At 38.2% G+C, this 26,557-nt stretch overlaps 1 protein-coding gene across 1 annotated transcript in view; it reads right to left on the bottom strand.

Moving 5' to 3' along the window:
• Nucleotides 1–26,557, bottom strand: part of LOC133984078 (CUB and sushi domain-containing protein 3-like) — a 212,287-nt gene that overhangs the window by 74,186 nt on the left and 111,544 nt on the right. The window contains exons 32-41 of the mRNA XM_062423328.1: nt 19,202–19,315; nt 18,502–18,597; nt 17,952–18,155; nt 12,084–12,208; nt 11,753–11,849; nt 10,614–10,718; nt 4,376–4,494; nt 3,040–3,109; nt 1,020–1,136; nt 456–665 (exon numbers count right to left, since the gene is read on the bottom strand). Coding sequence (XP_062279312.1) covers nt 456–665; nt 1,020–1,136; nt 3,040–3,109; nt 4,376–4,494; nt 10,614–10,718; nt 11,753–11,849; nt 12,084–12,208; nt 17,952–18,155; nt 18,502–18,597; nt 19,202–19,315 — 1,257 coding nt within the window. The remainder of the gene's footprint in view (nt 1–455; nt 666–1,019; nt 1,137–3,039; nt 3,110–4,375; nt 4,495–10,613; nt 10,719–11,752; nt 11,850–12,083; nt 12,209–17,951; nt 18,156–18,501; nt 18,598–19,201; nt 19,316–26,557) is intronic.

Raw genomic sequence — 26,557 nt, 5'->3', positions numbered from 1 at the left:
TATGGTGGTTAGAGCCCTTTCTAAACATGGAGAAACTTTTCTTTCTTCCTGAAGAAAAGTTAACATTTTTTAAATCCATTGTGTTTGTGCAACAATAGTCATTTCATATTGTGTGTACTTTACTTAAACTATTTTTCCACACTCTCTTTAATACAAAGAAATCCCCCACTGACATAACCAACACCATTACTATTCAAGGATATGTGCTACTGAAAGTCTCAGCGGAGGTCAGCATTGATTTTATTTATGTATTCTTTAACCTTTTATAATTGCACAACCACAGTGAAAGTGTCTGTTTTGCTGGACTAATCTGTGTCCCTGGTCTCTATCTAACCTGACTGATGGTTTTTTAAGAGTTCTATTGGCAAACTATTCAATCCTCTTTCACTTTGCAACTGCAGCTATGATAACAACCTATTTTTACTTTACCACAAGGGCCAATCTTTGCCAATCACCTTGGTAGACAATGTGGAAGCCTGGCTTGTTCTGGGAATAGTCGCTGTGGAAGAAGAGAGTGGTCTCATGGGTGGTGCTAAAGAGAGAGTTGGGCACCATGGAGCCACTGAACCGATCAATCACTGTTCCTGTCTCAAGGCTCCCACTGCGCACCTCTAGATAGTCATGAACAGGCTCGGTGGAGAAGTTCAGAAACTGCAAATGGATTCCTGGGAAAAAAAGAAGCAAGGGTTAATGGAGGAGACATACTAAAAACATATGAATGAAGTCACAATTACTGAATGTATGTTTTTCTTTCAAGTACTGTAATTACATTTAAATCCAGTAATTACTGGAAAATTAAATGTTTGAAAGCATGCATAAGGCTAGAAGGCTCTTTCCTAACACAATGAGGAGAGGAGAGCAGAGCAGAGCAGAGGAGAGAGGAGGTCTGAACAATGCAGAAGAATGCAGCACAGAAGACATTTGAGCTACCATGAAAAAAAAGAGAGGAGAGGAGGATAAGAAGAAAGGAAAGACAGAGGGTGTGTGTGTGTATGTGGGGGTGGGGGGGTATGACAGACCGAAGCCAATGGTAAGTTGAACTCTCCAGCTGCAGTCCAGGCTGCTCTGGTAATTCCCCGGGAAGCCTGGGCTGAGGATGACGCCGCTGAAGTCTGTCATAGAGCCGCCACATTGAGCTGAGGGAGACCAACCAAGGAGAAAGAACATGTCACCGCAAAACAGCTCAATGGGAAAATAAAGAAAAACAATGACTGGGGGGGGGGGGGGGGGGGGGGGGCAGGGGGGTAGAATATGGAGGTAAGCAAAGATCATTGTGTCTGTGTGTGTGGTACGTGTATAAAAAATGAAATAAAAAGAGAAAGAATGATGGTGCTGTTTATGTGTGCATTTGCCACCTGCACTCATAAGCTTGTGTTTTATGTGCTGCAAAAAAAAAAAAGGTGCTGACTGTCCTTTATGAGTCTGTGATTGGGGGCTGGTGGGGGAGGAGGGGTTAGCTTTTTTCTCTTGGTTTCCAACATGTCTGTGACTTGTGCTTGCACATATCTGCTTGACTGTGTGGATAATGCTCCATAAGGGCATCTGTGTAGAGATAACAGACTCAGATACTTTCCTTGTCTGGTGGTGCTTTAAATTAAAATAAATGAGGGAGTCGATATACAATACAGCGCCACAGTTTTGCTCAGCAGTGGTGTTGATTTCTCCACCCTCCCCTCTCTTCTTTGACACTTCAGAGAACACTTCAGCCTGCTGTGAAGGTTATACTCATCCCCCCCCTCTCTCTCGTGGCACATACCCTGCTCTTACATAAACACCCAGGTGTAATGTAATTACATCCACAGGAGGAATCAATGTAAACTTCAAGTTAAATAATTCCCCTTTTCCTTTTCCAACCAAACCAAGGCTCATTTAAGTAGCAAATGGTTGGAAACACAAGGGGTATTGCTGACATTTCTTTAGGGACTGTCAACCGAGGCCAGAATGAGACAAAAACTATACGGGGATTTAATTGCACCACCGGTGGGGGGGAAACCTGCTTGACCCGTTTGTGTATCAAATGAAAGACAAGAGGAGAGGAGAAGTACTTATGAGGATGTTACAGTACTTGTGCAGGGGCATGCAACCACTTTGATGTGAGTTTATCAGGGACCAAGTGAATACAGATCCCAGGGTGTTGGGGTGAGTGTGTGTACTGTAAACGAGTTGAGCTAACGAGCGAATACACACATCCAAGAGCAGGCCTGTCAACAGTATAGCTGGGATTTATGGCTGCAGTGAACCGTGAAAACCACAGGGACAACACATTTACATCAAGAGCGTGGTGTGTGCGTGGTTTGCGTGTGCAAGCATGCATTTCTGCCTGTGTGTTTATGTGAGTGTGTGTGTGTGTGTGCGTGTGTGTGTGTGTGTGGTCTGTCATAGGCTACTTTTGGGGAAACATTTCAGACTTGGGACCAGTTAATTGGGGATGGCTTTTTCAATTGAGGACAAATTCCACAATTAGGAGAAAGCTGATTTATGGGTCAGTGGTTAAAGAAATGAATGTAAGTCTATGTATTGTTCCCAAAAGTGACCATGGTCTGATGTGTGTGTGTGCGTGTGTTTGTGTGTGTGTGTTAATGTACATGCGTAATATGGGGGCAACAGAAGAAAGAGGTGTCAAAAGAAAAAGTGGAGCCCTTTCTTGGTAATTTCTGGAATCTATCACTGTGGCAATCAACATCAGAGGAGGTGTCTGGGGAAGCTCACCAGGGGTATCAGAAATCAAACAACATGCTAAGATGGTGCAATACCTTATTGATTTTTCAACTAAAGGAGAAAGCAGAACATTTGTAATCTTCAAATCCCCCCAGCCACCCTGTCCCGAAGCCCTGCATTCCCACCCATCATCCCCTCCCCTGATCTTACAATGAAATTGTTGCTTTACCAAATATAATAACAAGTCCCCTGTGGGGCAATAGATCTATTGTGTGGCTGTGTGTGAATAAAATATTGATATGGGAGAAATATAAAATATGGAGAAGAAAAGATAAGGATGGAAAAAGTCAGACTGTCAGACTGTATAAAATAATACATTACCTAAACACAGAGGCACGGGGTAATTCCACCTTCTGACAGGACCAGGCATGCAAGTAATATATGCATTGCCCTGTTCAGGAGAACAAACAAAAAAAAAATATTCACCACCACCAAAATACTGACAAATAAACAGTGAAAAGAAACGCTAAGAGATCAAAATGACAGATGCGTGTAACTGATTTAATCTGTCCTGTGGATCCTTAGAATTACTTAACATTCATAATCTTGTATTTATCAAAATCTTTTTCTCGAGATCTTGTGTAAATATTTGTAAATCTTTTTATTTTTGGTATCAAGAGTAGGAGTAACTCTTGCTGCTAGTTGGGTTTTAAAAGTACAGCCTGAGGTTTGACTACAGAGCGATGTGTTACAGCCTGGGAGAACAAGAAAAGACAAACATCCTGGTAAATAAAGAAAAAATAATCTAAAAGTGATGAATATGAAAGATTAATACTCTGTAAAATATTCATAATGCTGTTGTTGTTTTAATGCAATCAAATTTTTGTACAGTCTGGAAGTTTTCTGCTGCCAAGATGCTTGTAAAAGACGCACATATATACATGTATATTCTTCAGCCAGCACATACATTAATGCCAAACCTGCAAACATACAACCTGAAGACAAAGCATGGACGGATAAACAAACATATACACCCACGCACACACATACCTCAACTCAAAAATACTATATATAAATATATACACTTGCTTATGATTCTACAGTACAATGGTCTCTAGTCTATTTCTAGTGCTCATACGCTCAGCCTGAATGTTGGACGTTGCTGGTTGGTCCAGAGAGAATGTGAAAGGCAGAGAATGCCTGAGCTGGGAAGAAAAATTGGTGAGGGATTAGTGAGGCAACTGTTAACACAATCCATTGCCCATGGCCTTGGAAGGTTCTACAGCTCAAAACTCCACAGCTACAGAATCTACTCGGGGAGGATTGGAAGAAGTTAAATCTGCTTTGTAACACACATGCACACCAACACAACAGACATGTACATCCAGGCGGACCAGCGCACAAGCCAAGTACACACACTTACAAATAAACACGCAAGCATAAATACATGAACGGTCTACTCCAAACACACTTGTGCATTCACAAATACACTTTTTTTTCTCCCCTCTCTCTCCCTCTCTCTCTCCCTCTGCCTGACACACACACACACACACGCACAAATGTCATAGAAAAACTACTTAGTAACGCTGCCTTGACAGATTCATCCTTTGGGGTATTCCCTTGAAATTGTCACTCCAGGCAGGTAGATATGATTCACTTATCACACCCATAAGAGAGCTGGATTTCTGCTTTACTGGCACTGTATGCTTTCACCTACCTGTAGGGAGAAGCCTTGATCGCACTGGAAGGACACCATGTCACCCACAGTGTATCGGTCGCCCACTTTTTGTCCATTACTGGGGGGCAGCGGCTCTGGGCACGAATCCAAACCTATTGCTTAGGACAGAGTCACAACACACAAGTGTAGACAGCGATCATTCTTCTGCACATCATGGCCACAGTGGAGACACCTGCGACTGCTCAGCGGTTTGATACATTGTTTCATGATTGAACATCCATTGTGTATTCAATGGCAACATTTACATTTAATCACACAATACCTATGGAGAAAAGGGTATAATTAAATTAAAACCAAACGTTTTAACATGTAATTACACAGTTACTCATTTTTAATGTGCTTGTAATTGCGTAATAATTAAGTCATTTTTTTCTCCCCCCTTTTCCTTCCCCTCATCACAAGGTTTAGAAACTGGGACAAGTCACAAAGCTATTCCACTGGTGGCTGTAATCGCAAAATCCTTCCGACTGTGATCTGAAGCAATCACTGTGAAATTACAAAGCAATCCCCGAAGTATTACTTGATAGAAGCATTGAGCTCTATTGGAACAAAGTGATTACAACGCCACTTGCCAGGTACTGAGAGGCATGGTATTGTCTTTTAATGGTTTGGAAGCAATGGTAATCCGGACTTTGGGCTATGTTTATGTAAGGGATTTGAGGTAAATGTAAGCTACAATCACTTTTGTAGAAAAAATGTATATATATAAATTTAGTCAAGTTCAATTTGTATTTGTCGAATATACAAAATTTCAGATCTGCAGGCAAAGAAAAGACAGATGATGCCATTATGCTGTTCTTCAGTGAAAAGTAGCATTGAAAGGAACTTATTCTGTAACTTTTTAACTGACTTAAGTCATCTGTCAGTAGGCTGTTTGAATGCTGATTTGGACGCATAAAATATGTCACTGTCCTGCTCAGGGGTAATAAATGAGAAATGAAAGAAATGAGACCTTTGCAATAACCATGAAAAGCTCATACATATAGAGACAGACGTTTTCTCCTTGATGCATAATTAGTAAGCAGGTAGTAAGGTGAAAGGAAGAGGGAAGGAGGATATTCAAACAGCAACACAAAAAATACCAATGTATCCCCACCAATGAGTAGGCACAGAGTACACAAACCACTCAAAAAAAAAATACACATAAATGTGCAAACACTCACACAGAGGCCCACTCCAAGAGTTATTAGGCCCAAACAAGAAGGTGGGTGGATGAATGTAAACATGCAGGAGCAGGAATGGCCACAAAACATTCAGAACAATTATTAGGCAACTCTGAGTGGTCAGTGTATGTAGAGTGGAGAAGCATCCACTGAAAGTAGCCTAAGAGGCACAGAGCAAAAAGCAATATAAGAGTAGCCAGAGATACAACTAAAGAAAGGCTACAAGGGGAGTGGGAGGATTCCATGGCTGTGAAGTTTTATCATACGTGGGTTTAAATAAAAGTACTACTTTGACAAGTTCAAATGACTCAATCTTTTTTTTTTTATTATTGATTTTAAGGAGATTTGGTAACACTAGTCATAAGAGCAGTGCTTGCTGCTAGTGTGTAATGCTGCCACAAGGTAAGTTTGACATCAAAGTGTAATCAGCTTTCGTATCGCACTGCTCTGTGAAACTAGCTTTATAAAACTAGTTTTATAAAGCTGTGCATTCTGATTTACTTCAAATGTGTTTCAAATAGTAAAAAAGTACCCCAGGGAAATAACATAGGATTGGTGAAATATTGTAATACAGAATACTCTGATCATTTTGCACTGGTAACAAAGAACTTGCTAAATAAATTGGATATTGTGCTTTTTTACAGGATCATGATTTCAAGTTGCTATGATAGCTATTTCTTTCTTCGACACTCTCATTGTGATATTGGATAGCTATCATTACATCATATTTGTCAAGGCTGCTAAGATAGTAACTTTGTGTGGAAACTCACAATGTCATACAATGTACTGCTTCCAATATACACAAGGACAAAATAGTGTGTGTGTGTAACCATGTATTCACATCACATGCAGCATAACAGAAATACGTTCAGTAGGTTATACAACACTGTCGTAGATTATCAGTTTGCCTTTAACAAAATCCAAGTTAAGTAAAACACTTGAGCATGCTGAAGCTGAAGCTGTATACCAGAGGCTGTAAGAGGCTGTATACCAGATCCTAACTGGGCACAAACAGAAATTTGCGCTCTGGTCAGGTTAAGAGTCGGTGCCCATGAACAGACGGCACTGGTTCCTGTTACACTCCAGATGGGTTCCAGTCAAACTGTCAGAATACACATTATGGCTGGGACTGTTGTCATCCTGCTGTGAGAGGGTCAACGCCCGCTGTTTCTGAGTATGCAACCGTATCTGGAAGGAGTCCAGTCCTTATCAAACACGCTTCATGTTTTCAACAGGATGCCTTGCAGTAGTGTATGTTACTAGAATGTATCTGCTCCTATTTTCAGTTTTAACTTATGAAAATTATTATTTAAATTATTAAATTTAGTGTTCAAAAAGATGGTGGGAGGTAAGTTGCAAAAATAAGATTATCTATGCAGAAACATTCAGGCCAAACTTGATAATAGCTAATGTTATTTTATTCTTAGATCAACATCATTGTTATTATATTACTTATCAAAATATAAACTGTGATGATTATTATCACATTAAGATCATTTGTCATCTTCCTCATGTTGATCATTCCATTCCTTAATCATCAACTACAATTTTACTACCTCTATAAAACAACCACTCTAATCAGTTTTGCAACCAGGTGATCTGCACATTTATCTGAGAGTATAGGATCATCTTAATCTTAATATCCTTGATTATACCATCATGACATTTATATTATTAATCAAATTCCTGAAACTTGGCACAAAGTGCACATGTGTAAGTAGATCATTTTTTTAAAACTTTTGTGATAAGAGGCACACATAATACTTTTTCCCCCTGTTACTCATATCTACAAGTATTTAATAAACTGAATTGGAAGGACTTTACATTCTTCATTCGTGGTTGACATCATCAGTAAGAATGACATATTAATTTAGCAGAGCAGTCTTCCTTTAATGCATTAACACAAATAATATGGTTGTATGTTGTGCATTTCCATCTGTATAGAGAAAAAGAGAGGTCTGTGTGTGCACTTCTGCCAACCACAACCACAAAAACTGCTGTTTTGCTTGCCTTTGAGAAAAAAATGTGGTCTGAGCAAGCAGAAATGGGAGTGCAATTTAATGACAAAATGCAGACCAAAATTGTGTTCTTTCTCCTGACATGCATAAGCACAATAATTTTGCTACTCCTTGGCGTAAACTGGTTTGTTTGGAGCCTGGAAATGACAATATGGCGTCAGTGCAGATAAAAGTGTCAAGATTTAATTAGCACAGAGACTGGACTACTGAACATACTAACACACATAATACAAAGACCACAGCATATGTAGTCATGTAGTCATATATGTATGAGAAGGAAGTATGATGAGATTATGCTAAACTTGATTGTAAGTACTTATTTCCTTAAGCAGACAATATAGATGTAAAGGTGCAGCCATGATAAATTGGGCCAATATATATGATAATAATTTTACTTAAGAGGTACAAGTAATTACAGGAAGATTATATCTATAGTATGCTTAGCATTTATAGAAAATAGTATTGTAATGTATAATAGGGGTGATGTGAAATATATTAGAAATTTTGTGAAAAAACAACAGTATTGATGGATTTTGGGGAAGACCCAAGGGATGTATTTTTTCCCAGTTTGTCAGTAATTAATTCATTTAGTTGTCACAGTCTGTCCATGTAGCTTATCTTTAAATAATAAAGGTCTCTGCAGACTCTGTGATTGAAAAACAACGAGGAACTGTATTTAGTATACAAACCACCATACTGCCTGTGAGAACACGCCAATTTTGTCTTCAGCTATAGTATGTTGTCAGCCTTAGGAGAGCTGATTAAAGCGCTTGGCTCTTAAGAAGTTGTAGTGACGGGTGGTACACAGCATTTTTATGACTTTGTATGAGTCTCAATGGACTACAACAATCACCCAAAGGAAACATTTTAAAACAGATGGTTGGCTGGATGGGCCTGTGCCAATCCCTGATGCCTTTTTCTTCCCACTGTACTGAGCATTCAGAGCATTAATTTGAAGCTAAAAACTGGAGTGTGTAAAGAATAAATGGGCCCTTCAAGCCAACCACAGCCTGGAAATAAGACACAAAATACAACCAATCAGAGGATACAATAGAGACTATTTGGAGAACATTTCTGTATTTTTGCTAAAATAAATAAGAAATATACAATAGGCAGTAGACAAGAACATCAAGAGATGGGAACAGTCACACTATGAACACAGAAATAAATTAGTGATTCCATAGAGAAGCAACATGGCTTAATCAAACATACACAAATGTTTGCCAATAGGCAGGCAGCAGAGCCATATGGCAGGCATGCTAGAAAATATAAATGGAGAAGGAAAAGCAGAAGGGAATGCACTTTATCAGGGCATCAGTGGCAAAGTGTCAGACAGACAAAGAGGAAAAGAGCTGACTGTGAGACATGGCAGTGAAGTGATTCTCAGCAGTAGGTAGTGGTAGGGGAGGCAAGAAGAGGGTGTTGTGGAAACGGAGCGATGACTGTGAGAGACATGACTGTGAAGTCACTCTCAGTCGTATGACGCATGCAGACTGACACGACAACAAGGACAGATTCAGTGACAGCAGAGGTTTTTTATGCTTCCTTTGTTTTGCAACACATTTGGAAGAACTGACAGTTAGTTTGTGTAGGAATTGATTTTTTACTAAGAAACGTGTTTTTCTTTAGCCATGTTGTGTTTGTGGTCTCAAAGTTGGTTATGTAAGCAGAGTTCTTATCATTGTAGGATAATGGTCTTGTTTGTTTTTGAACTTTTCTGAACACAACCTTTCTTTCATTCCAAGAGAGAGGTAAGGGTTTTTCTAGAGTTTTCGACTGGACCGGACCTTAAACCAGTAAGCGAAACATTTGGAGTCGCCTGGTAGCGTAGCCAGCAGCGAAGGCTCTTTTATGGCATGACCCTGCAGGCAGACTGGTCTGAACCTCGCTGGTAACTCAACACTGTTACAATTCCTGATTCAGCTGAAGTGGTCTCATTTGCTTGATTATTTTCTTCACCATGTACTCTTTAGATGCTTAACTATAAATGAATAAATCTGCATTTATATGTAATAAGTTGTTTGTGTTCTGTGGGAGCAGGAGACAGAGGTCAATGTATCTATCAAAAAGAACTGAGGGTTATGAGGCTGATTAGTTTAACTGTATTTATTTCCTCCTAAGGGAGGTGGTGCCTGTATCAAAGAGTGCAAAGTTTAATTTCTAAAAGTAGTGTTACTCTAATGTCATGGCTCTCCTTTGCTTCATATTCAATCCGCTCTAATTTTCCACACAGTTGTACTTTTTTACAACCCTCTGTGAAGTTCACAGGATATGGATGAGAATTGGGTTCTCATAGCCACACTCGGAAATTAAAAAAAAAAAAAGTGTTGGTGAATGGTAAGTAGCACACTAAGCAGGAAGACAAATGTAGGGAGGAGACAGAGAAATCAACTGAAAATCTGTCTAACCTTTTTTTTCCCCCTGACATTAAAGGGAAAGTGCCTGACGTAAATAACAGTGAGGAAATTGGTCACAAAGCACTGTCTTATTAAATGTCTGCAGTAAGGCTAAAGCATAGCCATGCATCACCTGTAGATCCTCACTACTTTTTACATTTCCACAATTTTTCAGTAGGAGCGCTGAGTAAATCAGCCTCTCCACTGGGGCTAGCTACATACACTCCTTAAATTTTAGTGCACATTAAATGTTTAGCATGCTCCTTGGATAATATGCCCCCAAGTGAATACCCTACTGAGAGATGAGCAAATTTAGTCCCCAAATGAAATGGGGGTCCAGTAACTTTAAGCTGCAGAAGGATTTAAAAAACACACATCACTGGGGAATACTGTACCAGAACACCAGAGGAGCAGATACAAAGACTGAAAATTAGAGACACGGAGGAAGCAAAAACTTGCCCACTTACTCACTTCCTCAAACTATTTGTTTCTGTGTCCAACTGTGCCACCCAGACCAGCTGTCCCTCTTATTCCTTAAACCCCTGTGCAGCAGCTGGAGGCTGGTGGCAGATGGACACATAGAAACAAACTGACAACAGACAAAGTGACAAGCAGGCAGACAGGCCGTCTCTCCTCATACCTGTGTACTCCAAGTGGAAGCCAGCGGCGGATACACTGATGTCAGACTGGAAGGTCAGGTACAGGTTATTGGACGTGCTGTTCAGCAGTTGTGGAATTGTTGTACCTGTAATAAAGAATATAAAGTAGACAGCTAAGACTGTGTGTAGTCCATACAGTTCATTCAAGCCCACCAAAAACATGTGCACACATGGACACATTGTTTTGTCCATTTTGTTCATTCATTCTCTTAAATAATTCTCTTAAATCCACTTTGTTTTAACCAGAGCCACATTTTTATAAGAGTTAAGAGTCATTGTGGCTTTCAGCAGCAGCCACTTCACCTCCATAACCTTGCTTAATGAGATTTGCTGGGTATAAAAAAAGTTACAAATGGAATGATAGTGCAAAACTAAAATACAAAGTGCCTCACATAATGCAGTGGATCACAGGTAATCACATCAATAAATCAAATCAAATAAAACACATTTAAAAGGCAATAGATACTGCTATGAAATCCACAGTAACTGAATTATTTATCTTAAAAAATCAGGTACAATAAACATTCAGCAATACAGATCACATGCTGTCTCTGTCATAGTTGCAAATCACATTCAACACACTTCCTGTGTACATTTAGTCAGTCTGAACCAAAATAATCCAACGGATAGATATACCATGGAGCTATTACAATATGTAAAGAGTTTCCAAATGAGATATCTACCACTTGAGAAATTTGACACCTAGTCTCATAATACTGATGCTACTATAGAGACAGAAGTCATTACATTGCACCAGTCCCTCTTATATAAGGATTCCCCATCGAAAATGATGTGATGACCTGTTTTTAGTGGTTTAACATGTGGCAAGAGCACCATTTTCATCAGCATGAGCCCTAAGGCAGCACTACATTTGTCAAATTCCAGACTGAAACAGGGACTAAGATAATGAAGATCTCAACTGCAGAGAAAGGCACATTGTGTGAAGGAGGAGGAATATCTTTACTTTGACTTCCGTAACTGGTTTTTAGACAGCATTCTCAAAGGACATGCCAAATGTCATCAGCTCCATCACCACATCTGTCTGCTGCTGGGGCCCCGTGACGTCTGACAGAAATTCAAGTGGGAGCTGCCAACTAAAATTCAGTTGTATCAGTTTTACCTGAGTAGCTACCAAGCCTTGGAGCATTGCCATCAACCCCGTCAAAAAAATCAAGAGAATCCCAGTTGTGTTCTGTGGCGAAGGTCACAACTTGAATCTGAAAGAGAAAGATGCCTTAATAAAAATTAGACATAAAAGAGAGAGAGAGAAAAAAATGCCACAAATAAAGAAAAAGTGCAAAAAAATTGTATTTATTTATATTCACAAGGAAAAGAACGGCAAGCTGTTTCATCATTAGACTATTTATACAAAGAAAACGAATCCACCTGACAAATATTTTAATCTCTCATCAAACATGACACTACTAAGATTTGTATCTGTGTCCTCTCACTTGGATGCCAGCTCCCTCAGGAACAGAGATTTTCCATGCACAGTTGAGATAGTTGGCGTACGGCTCTGGGTATCCAGGAGAGAGGATAGTGCCTCTGCGGTCAGTTAACACTCCCCCACAGGGAACTAGACCAAGGATAACAGATTGAGAGAGAGGGAGACAGAGAAAGAGAACAAAACAGAAAAGGAGAGGGAGTCTGTCACAGCCAAGTCTAGCTTGAGTGATGTGAATTCTACACACACCTGCAGGAGTCAGGAGAGAGCATGGGTCACAGTAGGGAAGAAGCCTCACCTCACCTACTATAAACCACCACTAATACATGGATTGTAAATGAGCATCTTTAAAAAACACTTCATATTCTTTTATGGACTCAAAGGGCACCTTCAGTGTTTCATGATCATGCCTGAATTGACAATAAATGACAGCTTCTACTTACATCGCAAAAATGTGCTTTATTTTATGACAGTTTCAAGTCTTGTGTCCTTGTCTACATGATTTCATTGTCATTTAATACTCAGTGAAGCTTTACATGGCGGCACATGCTTGTCTCTTGCTCTATGCAAACGTAAACAGTTCAACCCTGAAATGTAATTTTGTCTCTCACAGGACACACAAATCACATCTTTCAATTGTCAATGCTATTACTCTCTTAATGCACATTGTTTCTACCAGCGCCACAAACAGCATATTTATCAAGCCTCTCAGCTCTCAGATGAACGTTGAATTGGAGTCACTGGTTAGTGTGCTTACATTGTCAGGCAATGCGATATATTTGAGCAGGGGTAAAAAAAAACAAAAAAACAACAACAACAAAATGAAAAAAGGGCAAAAATGGCAGCTACAATTTTTTTTTATTGCTTTTCAGACGGGTGCCAATTGGCTTTGTATCCAGTCAGCTACGTTCCACAGTGTTTGGCTGCACTTTTTGTCCATTAAGGATTGTGGTAACCCAGCCTTGCAGACCCAGAATCCTTTGGATTATTACACACAACAAAACACAGAACAAAATGCAATCCCTTTCTATTGAAATGTAGTTCCGCAGGCTAATACAGAAGCAAGAAATGACCTATTGGGCTTTTAATGAGATTTAGCTTGGAGCCAGCTAAATATTTTATACTGTCACAAGAACACAAGTATAATGCACAAAGTGTTTGCTTTTTCATTGCTGCTTTACTCTGTTGAGATCCACTGTTATTCTGTCACCAGCTGGAATATCTTTGTCAGAAATCTGTTAAACCATTGCATGTACTTCAGTATTCATGATAGATAGTGTATACTATAAAAAAGAAGCATCAATAAAGTCTATGTCCAAGCCCAGTGACTCAAAGACACTTCTTTATACCTTTTCTCGCTTCACTCATGCAAAAATAAGTGTTTCTTCGATTTTCTAAAGACAATTAACCTTCTATCTTCTTTTACATCCAACCAAGTAATTACTTTAGCAGTCCTCTGATATTCAAATTTACCTAGCATTTGTATAAAACAGTTTTCCTATTGAACCACAAGCAATCTGTCACTCAGCGGAGAGAAAGTCCTTCAGATCGTTGGCAGTGTAGTACAGTGTGTTCTCACAATGAACCAAATGCTATTTGTCAAGAACAAAGGTTTACCCCTGTATAGGTCAAAGATAATCACTGTTTCGATATCCATCAGCTACTGGCAGGTTCAATTTGAAAGACAAGAAAAACCAGAGGAGACACAGGAAACAATAGAACATAGATAAAAAAAGAAAAAAAAACTTTTTTCAGCTGTCAGCTTGCCACTTTTTCAGCCTCATCATTATTTTACAGGTTACACCCTCCTACACAGGCTTGGAGAGTGACTACGCTCTTCCTTTCATTCCAAGTCACGCACTGGAGAAATGACTTCTATATTCTACGTCAGAGCAATCAAACAGCGGAGCAATCACACGTTCATATAATCACGGATATTGTAATATCATCTTCAGCTAACGCATGTCGCATGTCGGGTGTTCAGTATTGAAATCGATTACCTCTGGCATCACAACTGAATAGGAACAGCTTGTTTAATTGTTTTGAATTCTGCTCTGCAAATGAAAAATGAAGGTCAATGCCTATGAAATCTAAAGTACCGTTGTCAGAATGTCATTTACTGTGAACAGTGAAGGTTCCTTGAAAATATGAAGGGGATCTATACAGAGAATATCACACTGTCAAATGTGACTGCTCCAGCCTGACTGAGTGACCAGGCTCCAATTACCTATGAACTGGTTTTAACCCTAACCCTATCTTTCTCCAAAAAAAATCCTCTTTTAAAATACATAACAAATAATCATTTTAGCACAATCAGACAAATATCACTTCTAATCACCTTCAATTATAAAACAAAGACCTGAGAAATAATCAAAGCTATTTAAGGAATAACAAAACACAGGCCTGTTATTTGCATTTCAACAATAAACATGTAGTTGTCACATTAGCTTTTAGCACAGAGAAATGTCAGTTTTAGGTTTATAGAAGGTCAATCCCTTTAACTTGAGACCACCATCTTGACAACAAGCAACAGACACATTTCAGCGAGAGTTCCAGTATTTCAGTGTAATTTAACAGCTCCTCTGAGTCCTGTGAGCTGTCAGTTAATGCAATTCGTCGAGCAAGATTAGAAATCATGACACTCATAAAAGCGTGAGTGCTCCCCACCCATCTCAATCTGTGGCAGGCTCATATGTCAGAGTTACCGTAGGTAGACAAGCGTGGGGACTACACACATTATGAGACACCCGATGCACCATCTGATATGCCGGGAATTCACACAAACTTTTAATTAGAAGCGTTTTAATCCATACACCAAAAACACTATGTGTGCACCACATAGGTATTTCACATTATATGCACTACTTAAGTAAATGCAATATTTCAAGTATGTGTTTGTTGGTTTTAATTATAAAATCTTACATGACTTGACCTTGTGCATTTTCGCAAATGCAATAAGACAACATGTAATATCTTATAATGTCTCTGTTATCCTGTCTTTTTATTAATTATAAACCTTGGAGTTTAAATATAATATAAAGGCAAGCATAAAGCTTTTGCAGAATGAAAAATCACTGTTACAACCTGCCAACTTTTCAAGGTTAGCTTGCTTTAAGAAGGACTGTGAAGGCAAACTCAGCTCTCTCAAAACTGTGTAAGATCATTTAATTGAAACTGAATATCGAGAAATGGTTCTTGCTCCCATTTTAAGGGCAAAATTATAGACAGACAGAAATGACCAGTATCGGCCAGTGGGTCAAAGTCATTTTAGATAATACAGTCAGCAAAATGGATCATTATCACTGTATAATGACAAAAACTGTTAACAAAATCCAAACCGTTTTTTAATGTTGTCCAGAGGTTTTGGAGGGGTGAGTGCTGGAATTGTTCAAAAACACACTCCAATTAAATCTGTTGCACTTGAATTTTCAGTTGCAATTCACTGTCAGTCACAGTGGCAGTAATTTCCACGTATAATAACAAAACTTAAGTAAACTCCCAAAAGTACTATGACCTCAAGAAAGGCCCTCTGGTCTGGCCTTACCACACACCCCCAGACTGACATACTTTAATTGGCCTTGAGATGCAATTTCAAAACAAGAATCCACTGTTTAAAAACAAGCTCAGTACTTCTTCACACCTTTTAAACCAACAGTGAATTCCATGTGTGGGCACACTGAGTATGAATCATGGCGGTCTCTGAGTTTATGTAGGCAGGATGATTTCCAACAATGACAAATGATTTAGTATGTGTGTGAGTTTAGCTGCCTCAGCTGGGGGGGGCAACATAAAATTGTGCTCATCTATAAATATTTATTATTACCTTACTGTTATTTTTACCAGTAAAATCCCCTTGTTATTTTCCACGATCTAGTGGTTGACATGAGCAGATATTTAAAGTGATGGTAAATAATATCTCTGGGAAGGTAATAAATATTTCCATCATTTACATAAGATAGTGAAAGAGATCATTTAGATTGCTTTAATTTTTAAGGGTGAATTATAAAGTATTTTGTTAAGTCAAACTCTATCTGGAAACAAACAAACATCTATTTATTCAATTGAACTATTCTCCATAAAATTCAGCACGGGCAGTCCAAATATTATTCATCCATCCAGGCGAGGCTAATTAAATCACAATAGGAAAACACGCTAGCATAACAGCAAAGTTTTAGCAGCTTTGTATTCATGAAATTGAAAGACAAGACAAGGCTTGCATGACGAGTCAGGTCGATTACAGCTGGACAAAGAGCTGGAAATGCAACTTCTAAAACACAGGTACCTCACACGAGAGTGCCATCATATCCCATAAAGAAGGCTTGAGTAATTGAGCATAGTGTTTTTGTTGAAGCTTCCATGAAACCATATCCATTATTCTGGATGAGTACACTGCCTCTGGGGGAGATGCTGCAGCCAGATTCAATCTCTAGATACAAATCTACTGTGTTTAGAATGGAACTGCGTGTGTCACTGCTATTGCCTTACCACTTGGCAGTGAACTCGAACGAACCCTGACTTGAAATCTCCCGCACTTAACGACTGGGACTATTAGTTGGCTGGCACAAGGCCTGACATAAATAGATTTCTCCTTCTGCATGTGTGTCTTTGGGTAGCAGTGCAGACACGGCATGTAAATCATGAATGTGGAGTGTTTATGTCTATGAATATTTATGTGAGGATATTTATGTGTGCTTGTTTCTTTGTACGGTTCACCTGTCGTTTCAACTTTATATTCTTTTATATGTAACAATGACATGACAAATATCACACGCCTAATATAGCATAAATGTTATCTTCACTTACCACAACATCTTAACAAGTAGTTATTGTATTATTAAGTTGATGTATGTGTTGTGCTTTATGTGTTAGAATACATACAAAATATACTGAGAAAATATTTGCAACAGGAGCATTTATTTATGAATTTACTTTTTTTTTTTCCACTATTGTGCCTTCAAAGCTAAATTAAACATGTTTATGGCCTTATAATATACACTTATGTACTTAAGTACATAAGTAGGCATTTAATATTATTACGGTGCATACAGAAATAGTTAATAGTGATTTGGATACTTGAAGTTTTGGTTATCACATTAGCCTCAGGCTTGATTGCAGGTATTGTAATGTACTCAATGTATTATTAGGTTGTGCATGTGTACTTGATAAGTTCATAAGGCTTAAAGGTGTGTGTTATGTTTTGCCCACCTTTATTTACATGGGGACAGCAAGTTAATAGAAACTAACTAGTATTAGTACTAGTAACAACTAGAAAATAAAATGCAGTACAACATTACATCAATAAATGTAGGATCAGAAATTAGAACTCAATCACAACTTCTCTGATACAGTGTCAAGCAAAACTGACATTAATAGAGAGTATCTATTGCATTGAATTTACAAATGTGTAAATGTACACCCTTTACATTTATTGTTGAACTGAACTGGATTGGATAATAAACTGATTATATAGATTATATGAGCTGAGTATATATAATGCAGTATACATGCATAAAAAAGTTACCCAAAGATCGAAAAAAGGAGGGTGTTGCTGTTGGACCGGTTCTCTTCACACAGCTATTTATTTTACAATTAGTCTGGAAAGGCATTTGAACCTAAATTCTTTACTCTGGGAGAAAATGTATGGCACTTTGTCAATCTATTTGTCCTCGCCTCTTTTTTCCTGTCTGAAGTATGAAAACCAGAGATAGGCAGATGCTTTACAGTGGGTGACAGACATTAGGATAAGTAATGCCTTGGAAAAACAGACGCCGACCGTTTTTATGCACCTGCTCCATCTTTGTGGGTCTCAGTGAGTGTGTGTGTGTGTAAGTGCAAACGGGGGGTGAGTCGAGGGTTGGAGGATGAGGACGCTTACCAACACATGTGGGCACAGTGCCGTTCCACTGGGCCAGGGTACTGGGCACGGCCTCACACCTGATGGCGTTGGAGCCGTGCAGCGTGTAGCCTGGATTGCACTCAAACAGTACCACCATACCCGTGCCAAAGTCGTTCCCTATCCGCTTCCCAAACCGGGGCTCAGGGACCGAGCTGCACTGAGAGGCACTTGTCCGGGGGACAGCTGTAGGAAGAGAAAAGAGGAAGAGAAAGACAAATAGTTGTGTATGGGTGTGGCAGCCAAAAAAAAAAACAGAAGACGGAGAGATGGAAAGATTAAGGAGGCAGAGAGAAATGGTTAAGCCCTTGTGAATCTCCCTCACATCATTAGTCACTCTTGTCAGGATAGGCTACTTAACTCCACATCATGCTGCCCTGCTGCCGGATCCTGCAGCCAATGACACTCTATTGAACAACCCTTTATGTGATGTGTGCAAAGATAAAGTATCTTTAAAAAAAACCCCACAATAAATAAAATAAGGGAGTCCACATCAAAATTCTGGAAATGTATCAGAAAAAGCAGGCCTTACCTTGATAAACAAAATGAAATCCTTTGGCTGTGTCTGTTCCATTTGTGGTAAACTTGAGTGTTATCTTGTTTCCTGAACTTAAAGGGAGTGTCTCGCCTGAAATGTAAAAGCAAATGAGATGCTCTCTTTTAAAACTCTTTGAGATGAAACTCTTTCATATTATCATGTACATTGATTTGGACTAAAAAGGATAAATGTTAATTAAGTTTTACTGTATGTGACAATTGTGATTTATATGCAACTTTCTATGTTGGTTAAATTTACAGTTTAATCTAATATACAGTATGTCCTCTGTGTTAAATGCTGGAGAAAGAATTAGTTTGTGTTTACTTTGTGTAACTGTCTAATCAAGTAATGTGGTGACAACAATTTACAATGACTTGTTTTCTTTAGTTCTTTTAATTGGGACTCAGGAGTTTATTCAGTTGTAATCAAAATGTTTTAAGTATCACTGTTTCATGGAGAAATGTAAAAAATGAATAAATCTATAATTGGAAGTATGAAGCTGCTAGAATTTCAGACTTTTAATTAGTCTAAGAAAAAGAGTATTTGATTATGAATCAAACTGAGATGGATGTGCTGTCTTGCCTGTGCTGCAAAATGCTGTGCTTGATAGGACTACTCATACCTATGAGCTGGTAGCATACATAAAACAAGATGCTAGATTTCAAGATTTCAAGATTTCAAGTTATGTTTTTACCTGAGTGTGATCCATAGATTGATGAGAGAAGGGCTGAATCTGTGGAGGATCCATCATAGATCTCAACCACATCACTGGTCAAGGTCTGGAATACAACAAACTGACCAAAGAGCACTGCAAAGCAAGGATGTGTGAGAGAAAAACAGCAGGTGAAAATACTGTACAGCACATCAAAAGGTGATTTTTGTAGAAAATCAAAAATGATATATCAGCAGGCAGCCCAGTTCAGTGGAAATTGTCATTGTCCTTGGGAAGTTATTATCAGTTCAGCTGGTGAGAATTAAAAATTATACATCTTTTTAATTCATAAAGAGTCTGAGAGCTGAAACCCTGAACCAGTCACACAATGTTGTTTTGACTAGTGTACGCTCTGTGCCTAGAAGGGTTATGCATCCAATCTAATTTGCAAGTGTCTCTCCACATAAACAGCATGGACAAATTTCTATACAAACAATTGCTCGTAACACTTTTTAAATATATTTTGCATGGTTTTTTATACTTTTCTGAAGTATATTTGGATCTAATAAGACTATTACTGGAAAGCACTGCTGCTATATAATGGTGCCACATTTATTCACACAGGGACGCTGGGTGGACGTTGTGTGAGAATGCTGTGTTGAGCAGCCTGCAATCACCCCTACTAAACCAGTTTTTCCATGCTGAGGGAATACTTTTCCCCATCACAATTCGTTTTTTTAGACACACTGTGATGCACTGCAACTCTTTCAATAAACACACACGGCCTACTTTTACTCAATCAAAACATCAGTATCTATAGTATGTGATACCTCCTAGGGCCAAAGAAAACAGCAAATATTTATAATCAGATAATTCCAATGCAAAACTAGGCACGTTTTACAATACTACAGCTGGTCATGACTCATGACAGTACTTTGTGGAATATCAAAGTGCCATACAGCCACATAGTCAGAACCTCATTATTTTGATGCTGAAATTGTACTTGAATTATTTGTTGCTTAAAATATTATTAAGAATAATATTAAATAATAATATAATAATAATTATAATGTGAAATGCTAAACAAAAATGTTAAATTAAATGATGTTTGTATAGGTTGGTTCATATTTAAACAGTGTTAATCTAAATGATCTATCATTTTGCTGTATTGAGGTGGAAATGACCAATAGACTTAATGTAGACACACACACACACACACACACACACACACACACACACACACACACACACACACACACACACACACACACACACACACACACACACACACACATACAGAAGCACACAGACTCCATTGTTATGACATAATACAAATCTGAAGTAAATCATTGACAAATCCAATATAAATACTGACTTTTGGTGCAATATTCTTCCTGGTCTTTAGCTTTTATAGGTTGCAATTTCCTCAAGCAAATTAATATCTGCTCACCTGCTGCAACCCCTTATGTGACTTTTTCTTTGCAACCAATAATTTGGTATCCCTTTGAAATCTCTCTCTCTCTCTCTCTCTCTCTCTCTCTCTCTCTCTCTCTCTCTCTCTCTCTCTCTCTCTCTCTCTCTCTCTCTCTGCCATGGCATTTTACAAGTGGAAAACAGCTTTCACACAATACTGTTTGTTATACTTGTACTACTGTACTATTTTCTCCACTCCACTCTCTCAGTAGTGGCACTCCAGAGTTAAGACCTATGTTATACTTTTGATGGCAAATACAACATAATAAAGAATGAATACAGACTACTGTGGAGCTGATACAGTGTCATGCCCTGTGAACTGCATAGAGAAGGCATCTGGACAATGTAGTTTTACCTTGAATTCAATTAAACAGCCTATATCTAATGCAATGTCACATAAGAACATTGTTGTTTATTATAAAAGTAATAATTAAATCTTATCCTCAGTAAAAAAAAAAAAATAATTAGAAACTACTAAGAACTTATGATAATGAAGACAGAATTTATATAATTTCCTGCATGAATATTTCCAATTAAGCTTTCCTGATATTATCAATGTTTACAAACCCTTGAAAATAATCAGATCTTTCTCTAACCAAATTAATAGACATGGCCTAATGGATCACTACTTCTGTGATATGCTGTGTGTTTGAGCAGTTGTGCATGACTGAGTGCAAATCCACTGCACAGGCATCTTGTGAAAGCTACACATTCTTCAAAAATACATTTAAAAACATGTATGTTTACCCTCCCATGAAAATGAATACTGTCTCACTCACTTTCAAGGATTCAGTGTGTAGGATGGAGATTTTAAAAAATGGTAATTTAAAAGAAGGATAGTTAAAAATAGTTGTCATAGCTCTAGCTCTAGGAAAGAGAGAATATTAGTATGAAATATGATTGTGTTTTTGAAAAGTGTTTAATCCGTGAGAAATTGCAATAACTTTTCGTACAGTATATGTGGCTTCATAAGGTATTTATCTTTATCACTTCTGTAAGTAGAAAGAATAAATAACAGTAAACCTGTTTGAGAAAACCGATATTCCATATTCTTGTATTTTAGCTGTAAAAATAAATAAATAAATAACATTGTAGATGTTTGCAGAGTTTAACCTGTAATCAAAAGAAAGTCAAGTTTAAAACTAATGAAAGTTTCTTCTGTAACTGGAACACAGACACACAGGTTAACTATAATTGGGCCATGTTGTGAAGAGCAGACTTCAAATGGCATACTGATAAATGAAAGCAAGTACAGCCTGTTTTTGCCCAGTAATAGCTTTCACTAATGTGTTAGCTACATCCACATGCCTTCTGGCAAAATACACACAAGTCCCAGCTGAAAAGGTGTAAAAAAAAAAAAAAAAAAAAAAAAAAAAAAAAGATAAAAAAATACTGGTAACAGAGGCAATTGCTAAGGGTAAAAAATGGCAGCATATGCTTGTCCTTCTGGCTATGAATTATGGAACAGCGTCCTGTCATCTTCACTTTGTAGCGGTACAGATTTCCTCTAGTATGTTGCCTTATAGTGCAGCACTGTGAAACCATTATACCTGCCATATAACTATGTAAGACAGACACATACAGAGAAAGAATGACAAGCAGAGTAAGAAACTGCCCCCTGACAGTCGCCGTACGCTATGCTGCCCTTTATGTCCCAAGAGACGATGGTTTAGACTGACCTCTAACAAGCTGACCAAAAAAACTGTGCTGAAGACATGCAGCAAGCAGGAAGGAGGGAGTGCGGAGGAAGGTGTAACAATTTTTATTTGTATGGGTGTATTACTGTTTGTACTAAGAGACATGACAGACTGAACACATGCAGCAGCCAAAGAAAGAGGAGAAAGAAACTCAAAGCTCAAAAAAGCAAAGGAGGGGGAAAAAAAGAAACAAATCCACAAGCACACATGTACACGCATAAAGGTGCTGTCACACAGAGCAGCACACACAGCCCTGTTTCTTTATCTGTAGAGAAGTGAGGATGCCTATGGCTGAACCAGTCTAAATAAGAGATGATTTTACCCTTAGGGACAGCTCACTGCTGTGGTATTAGCATACCTACACTGTGCTTATTGAATAGGCTACACTACGTAACACTGACACACACACACAAACTCAGACACGAACGCACATATACACACTCACACAAGTACAGTGTCGCTCATTTCTGCCTCTAATCTAAAGCCAGCCAAGCATGACTCCAATCTGCTCCTTTGCTGTAATCACGTCCACATATTAAGTCAATAAATCATTGTAAACTTGTAACCTAATTTATGCAGGACTATGATGAATCTTTTGTCCTCTAGGTCTAGTCATGGTAGTATAACACAATGCACTTGGACAATGGACAACATTTTCATGCCTGAATGTTTACCTTGAATCACTCCAAAGCAGTTTAATCCCTCTCTCTTTGGGTATTAGATCCTGATATTAGTGCATGCTTGTATCTCATATCACTCTGGCTGCTGGGCTTAAATAATGCAAAAATGTACAACGGCAGGTTGGTCTTATTTTTATGTGATGGTAATCTAATTTTCCTCATTTTGAAGGCAGTCATTTTGAAAAATGTGACGAGAGGTTGTGATAGTGTCTACCATGCTTGGTGGTTTCTGCCAGAGATTAATGGATTCAGGGGGCCGTATAAATTAATCATGTGATTAAAGCAATCAAGTACAGATGGGTGGTCATACATTAGAGTAATTTACAGAAAGTGAGGAATTATAAGAAGACTACTTTCATATACAGTAAACGCATAATATTCACTTGATAAGATAAACCTAGCCAGTATTATGTATTTAAAGCAGACTAAATACTTTGAGACAACAGCTTCAACAACATGATGTTTCTTACTTCTTGGTTCATTCTGACTCAATACACATAGTTCCTGCAGATATTTTCTAGCACGTTCACACTGTGAAAATCCCTTGCCATCACATCTCATAGGTCCTCTATTGGGCTCGGATCTGGAGAAAGTGCAGGGAAGTGAAGTAAATTAAAATCACTGTCATGTTCCTGGAACTATTCTGGGATGATGAGTGCTTTGTGACAAGGCTTGTTATCCTGCTGGAAGTATCCATTTGAAAAAGTATAGAGTGTGGCACTGAATGGATGCACCTGGTCACTAACAATGTTGTTATGGTGCCTGAATGGTGTGCTCTGATACTATTAAGGGGAGTAATGTGTGCCAAGAAATTATTCCATTACATCAAAACACCATTTCACCATAACTACCAAGCTGCACCATATCTACCAGGCAAGAGGAATCCACCATTTATACCGGTTACTCCAACGTCTTTGCCTAACATTTTTAACCTTGTTTCTCAATTCTTTGAATACTGAACACTAAAAAATCTGTTCCTCGAGATTTCAGATTTTATTTGCAAAAATCAAATAGATCTAACACATAATAAATTAACTGTGTATGCAAAACAGAAAAGTTCAAATATCTTTCTTATTTTATTGTTAATGAGACTGTCTTACTGTTGCTATATTACAGCATATATACTCAGCTGACCTACACTGTAAAAGCATGTGGCATATTTCTAATTAATAATACATTTAGAGGTAATAAACATATTCAAGAGGGAAAAAACTATATTAAGTGATATAATAAGACATATCAAAGATGCTCAAAATAAAGACAAGCCACCACAGTCAGTGAAGGAGAGAGAGAGAGAGAGAAGGAGCGGCAGGTACAGCAGTTCAGAGTAGAGCAGATGGAGGTGGAGATGGTTGGATGTTAATACTGAGGTAAATGCCAAAACTAAACACACTCTTAAATATCTTTTAGAAAAGAACAGTATGATTAGTTTCAGCCCGTAGAGGGTCAATTTTAAATGTGTCCGACACATATAGAGAAAAACACACACACACACACACACACACACGCACGTCCTTGTCCAGTATTTGTCAGTACATTGTGTTAATTGTTTCATTTTTGTTTGAAATAATCATTTCTTTGTTATATATAAGCTTAAATTTGATGCATATTCTTTTTCCTATCACAGCTTTTCTTGTGGAAAAGAAAGTGACATGAGTAAATTCAGCTGAATACATAAAAACCCATACATGTGACACGCAAACTGCAGCTCCACAGGGGTGCCTATGTTTATACATACACAGTACATATAAATAAAGCATGTTTTTGAGGCCTGAAAGATTGGCGCAAAGAACTGAGTAAATCTGGCCCACAGAGATTCTTAGTTCCACGGAGACAGTATTGTGAATCCAGAACTGTTTCATCAACCAAGTTTGGACTGATAATGAACAACCATTTGGCTTGTTTTTCCTCCAGATTTCTACACTGTATACCTTTATGTAATGGCACATCAACAGGAATGTAGGAAATGATTGACTTTGACTATGAATTCAATATCGTGGCCACAATTTTGTCAACATTTTTATCCGACTTGTTACAGAGATCAGATAAGATGAGTGTTTTGAGGCCGACTCTATTTTATCAGAATTATACACACCAGACTTTGACATTGACATCTGTAACTGTACTGTGTAAAAGCTGTTAAAGGTTGGGATAGTCCCAGAGAAAAAAAAAAACATAAGGTTTCCTGTATACAGAGAAAACAAGCAGCAGCGAGCAGAAGAGGCAGGAGAATAGATAACATATCTGATTGGCTTTAGTTTTTTCCCCTTTGCTATAAACTTTGGCTGCACTTTTCACTTTTCATCTGGATTTTTCATCATTTCGGATTTTGGGATGGAGTTCTTTCCCTGTCAAAAACAAGGGCATGTACTGGAGATAGGATCATTACAATACAGCAGGGAAGAGAAATGTCATAATCTTAGAAAGTCTTTTTCCGTCTCTGTCTCTCCCCCCTCTGCTATTTGATCTTTCTCCTACAGAATGAACGAGCATCACCCACTGGATCATTTGTGGGTTGAGTGTTTTCAAACGTCTGTGTATGTAGTTGATGGATTATCCTAAAACTCATGTATGCTAGCAAAGCACGCAATTCCATAATGCAAGTTTGAGAACCTCTCCAGTGTATTATCTTGCTCATACTGTTTGTGTTGCAACAGAGAAATACTGTTCAGAAAATACTGTTCAGTTATATCTTATATTCCTGAGGAGTTGTTGAACACAAAGACTCTTGTAGTACAAAAATATTCATGCTGCATACTGGTATAATGCTCACCAGTATCTATGCATCTACAGTCAGACCTTTATTTAAACTCGAAGAATCACTGAGGTTGCCCTCATTTACAATGATGTTGAGTTGCTGCAGAGATAAACACACAGGTAAATGCCAAAACTAAACACAGTGTGTTGCAGAGACTGTGTTCTTCAGGGGTCCTTGGTGAACTGCAGATGTCTGCAATGCCTGTAGCGTTTTCTTTTCATTGTTGCTGATTAATATGAACAAAAGAGCCTGCTCCTAAATTGTCTTTGGGTTTTCTTTATCAGTAGTTCTACTTTTTGTCACAGGTAGGGGCACAAAGATTATCACTGTTGCCTCAAAACAAGATTTGTATGATTTCTTCATGCTGTCTGTGGACTAATAACTCAGCATGACTTAAGACTTTGTGGTCAAATACATTCATGTAGCACATTGTGTAAAAACAAGTGGAGGATTGAAGTGCCAAGCCATTAAATCCTACTAAAAATAAATCACCATTACAGCATTACAAGCAAAAACAAAGTGCATGTAGAAAAATGGATGGAGAGAGAAAAGCTACTCTACAGTCTATTGGTTTAAAAAACACATGCATGCAATACATCTGCATCGTGAGAGCTATATTAAGTAACTCTTGTTACTATAACAGTTAATCACAAACTCCTGCATACTCTTACTCTATGGAAGAGTTTTGTTATACACTCACATTACACACCGTCAATGACACCTGCGTCTTTCAAATGCTTAAATTGTTGTTAAAAAAAAGGTCAACTTGACAGACTAACCTCTTGGATTG

This window comes from Scomber scombrus, chromosome 7 (genome assembly GCF_963691925.1).
Source record: "Scomber scombrus chromosome 7, fScoSco1.1, whole genome shotgun sequence".
In the NCBI taxonomy this organism is placed as follows: Eukaryota; Metazoa; Chordata; class Actinopteri; order Scombriformes; family Scombridae; genus Scomber; species Scomber scombrus.
Note: the sequence above shows the minus strand (reverse complement) of the source record. Positions and strands in the feature narration are given on the sequence as shown.